Source organism: Austrofundulus limnaeus, unplaced genomic scaffold (genome assembly GCF_001266775.1).
Source record: "Austrofundulus limnaeus strain Quisiro unplaced genomic scaffold, Austrofundulus_limnaeus-1.0 Scaffold104, whole genome shotgun sequence".
Taxonomy (NCBI): Eukaryota; Metazoa; Chordata; class Actinopteri; order Cyprinodontiformes; family Rivulidae; genus Austrofundulus; species Austrofundulus limnaeus.
In genome coordinates, this window is record NW_013952506.1 from 291,077 (window position 1) to 293,476 (window position 2,400).

General features: G+C 37.6%; 1 protein-coding gene across 4 annotated transcripts in view; it reads right to left on the reverse strand.

The window, feature by feature from the left end:
• gas2a (growth arrest-specific 2a) overlaps positions 1-2,400 on the reverse strand; it is a 28,076-nt gene that overhangs the window by 21,285 nt on the left and 4,391 nt on the right. For 3 of the 4 annotated variants that reach the window (XM_014013595.1, XM_014013591.1, XM_014013593.1), the window contains exon 2: positions 1,086-1,247. In XM_014013595.1, coding sequence (XP_013869049.1) covers positions 1,086-1,230 — 145 coding nt within the window. In that variant the 5' untranslated portion in view covers positions 1,231-1,247. Of the gene's footprint in view, positions 1-1,085; positions 1,251-2,400 lie in introns of all 4 variants that reach the window. The other variant, XM_014013592.1, reaches the window with a different exon arrangement.

Sequence of the window (2,400 nt, forward strand, 5' to 3'; positions counted from 1 at the left end):
TGTTCGTACGAACCCTTTGTACGAACAAAAGTAAGAGAAATTTAGGATAAGAATACGAACATGTTCTTGCATGAGGCCCAATGTCTGTAAATTTAATTACACTTTAGTCATTTATATGTTGGCTAAATTGGTTTAGCTGTCCACTGATTCATTAGATATTTTGCTAACAGACAGACGTGGCGTTTTGTGTCGATGCGTGTGAAGTCCCCCTGATCTGTCACCGCTGCGCTGCGGAGCTTCCTGGTTCGGCTGGTTCCAGGGCAAACAGAAAATAACTGGGAAGTTTCTGGAGTTGCTTAAAGTGCCGCACAGATTGGTGCCTGTTACAGTAAACCTGCTGTTTATTCTCTGCAGGATGTTCCTCTGGAGCAACTCCCAGTCAATAAATACAATTCTACTATAAAGTTCCAAAACAAACTTTACACAAGCAAAACTAACATTCACACACTGATCCCTCCCAAACACATCAACAATTCACCATTTTAAAAAAGAATTTCCTTTATGATTTAGAAGACACCCAAAAATAACTTTAAAAATAGTCCATTTTTGAATGAACATTTTGATTTTAAGTCACTAAAGTGAAACAGCTGATTTTTAAACTTCTTCTACAGTAAACTGAGATTGTAGTGCTTTAGGTTTTCACAGATGACTGAAGTAACACAGAGTACAGAGTTCCCTGTGCTGCTGATGTTTCACCAGTGGCTCTGCATTATTTAAGAAAGGTTAATGATGGCCATTATTCATTTAATGTAATCTATTGAACGCTGAAGCTGTTTCTCAGTTTGTTGACTTTAAAGGGGGAGTTGTAATGAGGTTCAGATTGATTTCAGCCTGCTGAAGGGGTGTTCACATCAGCAGTACCACTTACGTTATTGTTAACAATAAGATGAGATTTACTTTATTTTACCCTGAATACAAACTGTAGTTATAGACCAGGGCTTTTCTTTAAGGTGAGTTAAAGCTCGGATAATCAAGATTTAGACCCATATTGGTGGCACAGTATTATATTCCTTTGAAAATTTAAGCTGTGTTGACACATATTTTATTTTATTTTTTATTGTATTTTTGTCTATGAAGTGTTTTACCGAGCATATTGGTGAGCCACAGGGCCAGGTCCTCCTTCATTGGCAGCAGGCTGGCTTCATGTCGACTGGAGAGCCACTGGTGGTACTGCTGCATGTCTGTCAGTCCAGGTCCACAGGCCTGCTTGGGGCTCAGCGAGCTGTACATGGTTCCCTATGGATTACCTGCAGAGAAGGTTTAAAAAGAAAACGGCTGAATTAGTCCTAAACACCTGTGATGAATCTGTGTCGATATGGAAGTTGACACAAGATAAATGATAATAACAACGTAGATCAATACAGCAAATCTGGACAATAAGTATATGAAGTAATTGTTTGCATTGGCAGGTAAATGATGGATCATTATACTTTCATATGTACTGTAATATAGGTATCAAAAGTATTCACATTCATTACTCAGGAAGAAATATGGTTAAAAAAGACTTCAGCAGAAGTTGAAGTGTCAACTCCGGTTCTTTACTCAAGTAAAAGTGTGAAAGTTTTGGTTTTAAAACCACTTAAAGTATAAAAGTATAATGTAAAGAGAGGCAAAAAGTCATTAAGGACAAAATCTTAGGCTGTGCCGCAGGTGTCTATAATCCCACCTCCCCCCAAAAAACATTTTTCTAAAGGTATTAATGATTATAATGTAGTAGAGTAATTCCTGCGAAAATGCAAGGATGAATGCTTGTTGCTGAAATGTTTTGCTGAACAGCTGAACTGTAGCCAATATTGCAGAAAACAACTGAAAGAAGCATAAAAAGCTAAAAATTAGCAGAAAGGAGTAGAATCATAGCTGAATTGGCAAAAAAAAAGTTCAAATTGAAATGAGCATAAAGAAGCAGAAGGTGCACTGCACGTTTGCTGAATTAAGTAGAAAGAAGCTGAAATGTCCACCTATTTGTGAATTTAGTTTGAAAATTATATTTTTAGCTAATAACAGCTGAACAGTAACTAAAATTGCAGGAAATATATAAAATTAGCAGAAAGCAACTGAAAGAAGCCTTATAGGTTCAGATAGAAGCACAAAAAAGTTGAAATCAGCAGAAGAATAGCAGAAAGTAGTAGAATCTAGGCTGTAATAGCAAAAAAAGCTACAAAGTTACATTTTAATTTCCTGTATTTAGATTTAAAACGGCATGGTGGCTCAGTTGGTAGAGCTGATGCCTCTCAGCAAGAAGGTCACCAGTTCAAATCCCAGTCTGGGGACCTTTCTGGGTAGAGTTTGCATATTCTCTCCGTGCATGCGTGGGATCTCTCCGGGTACTCCGGCTTCCTCCCACAGACTAAAAACATGACTGTTAGGTTAATTGGTAACTCTAAATTGTCCCTAGGTGTG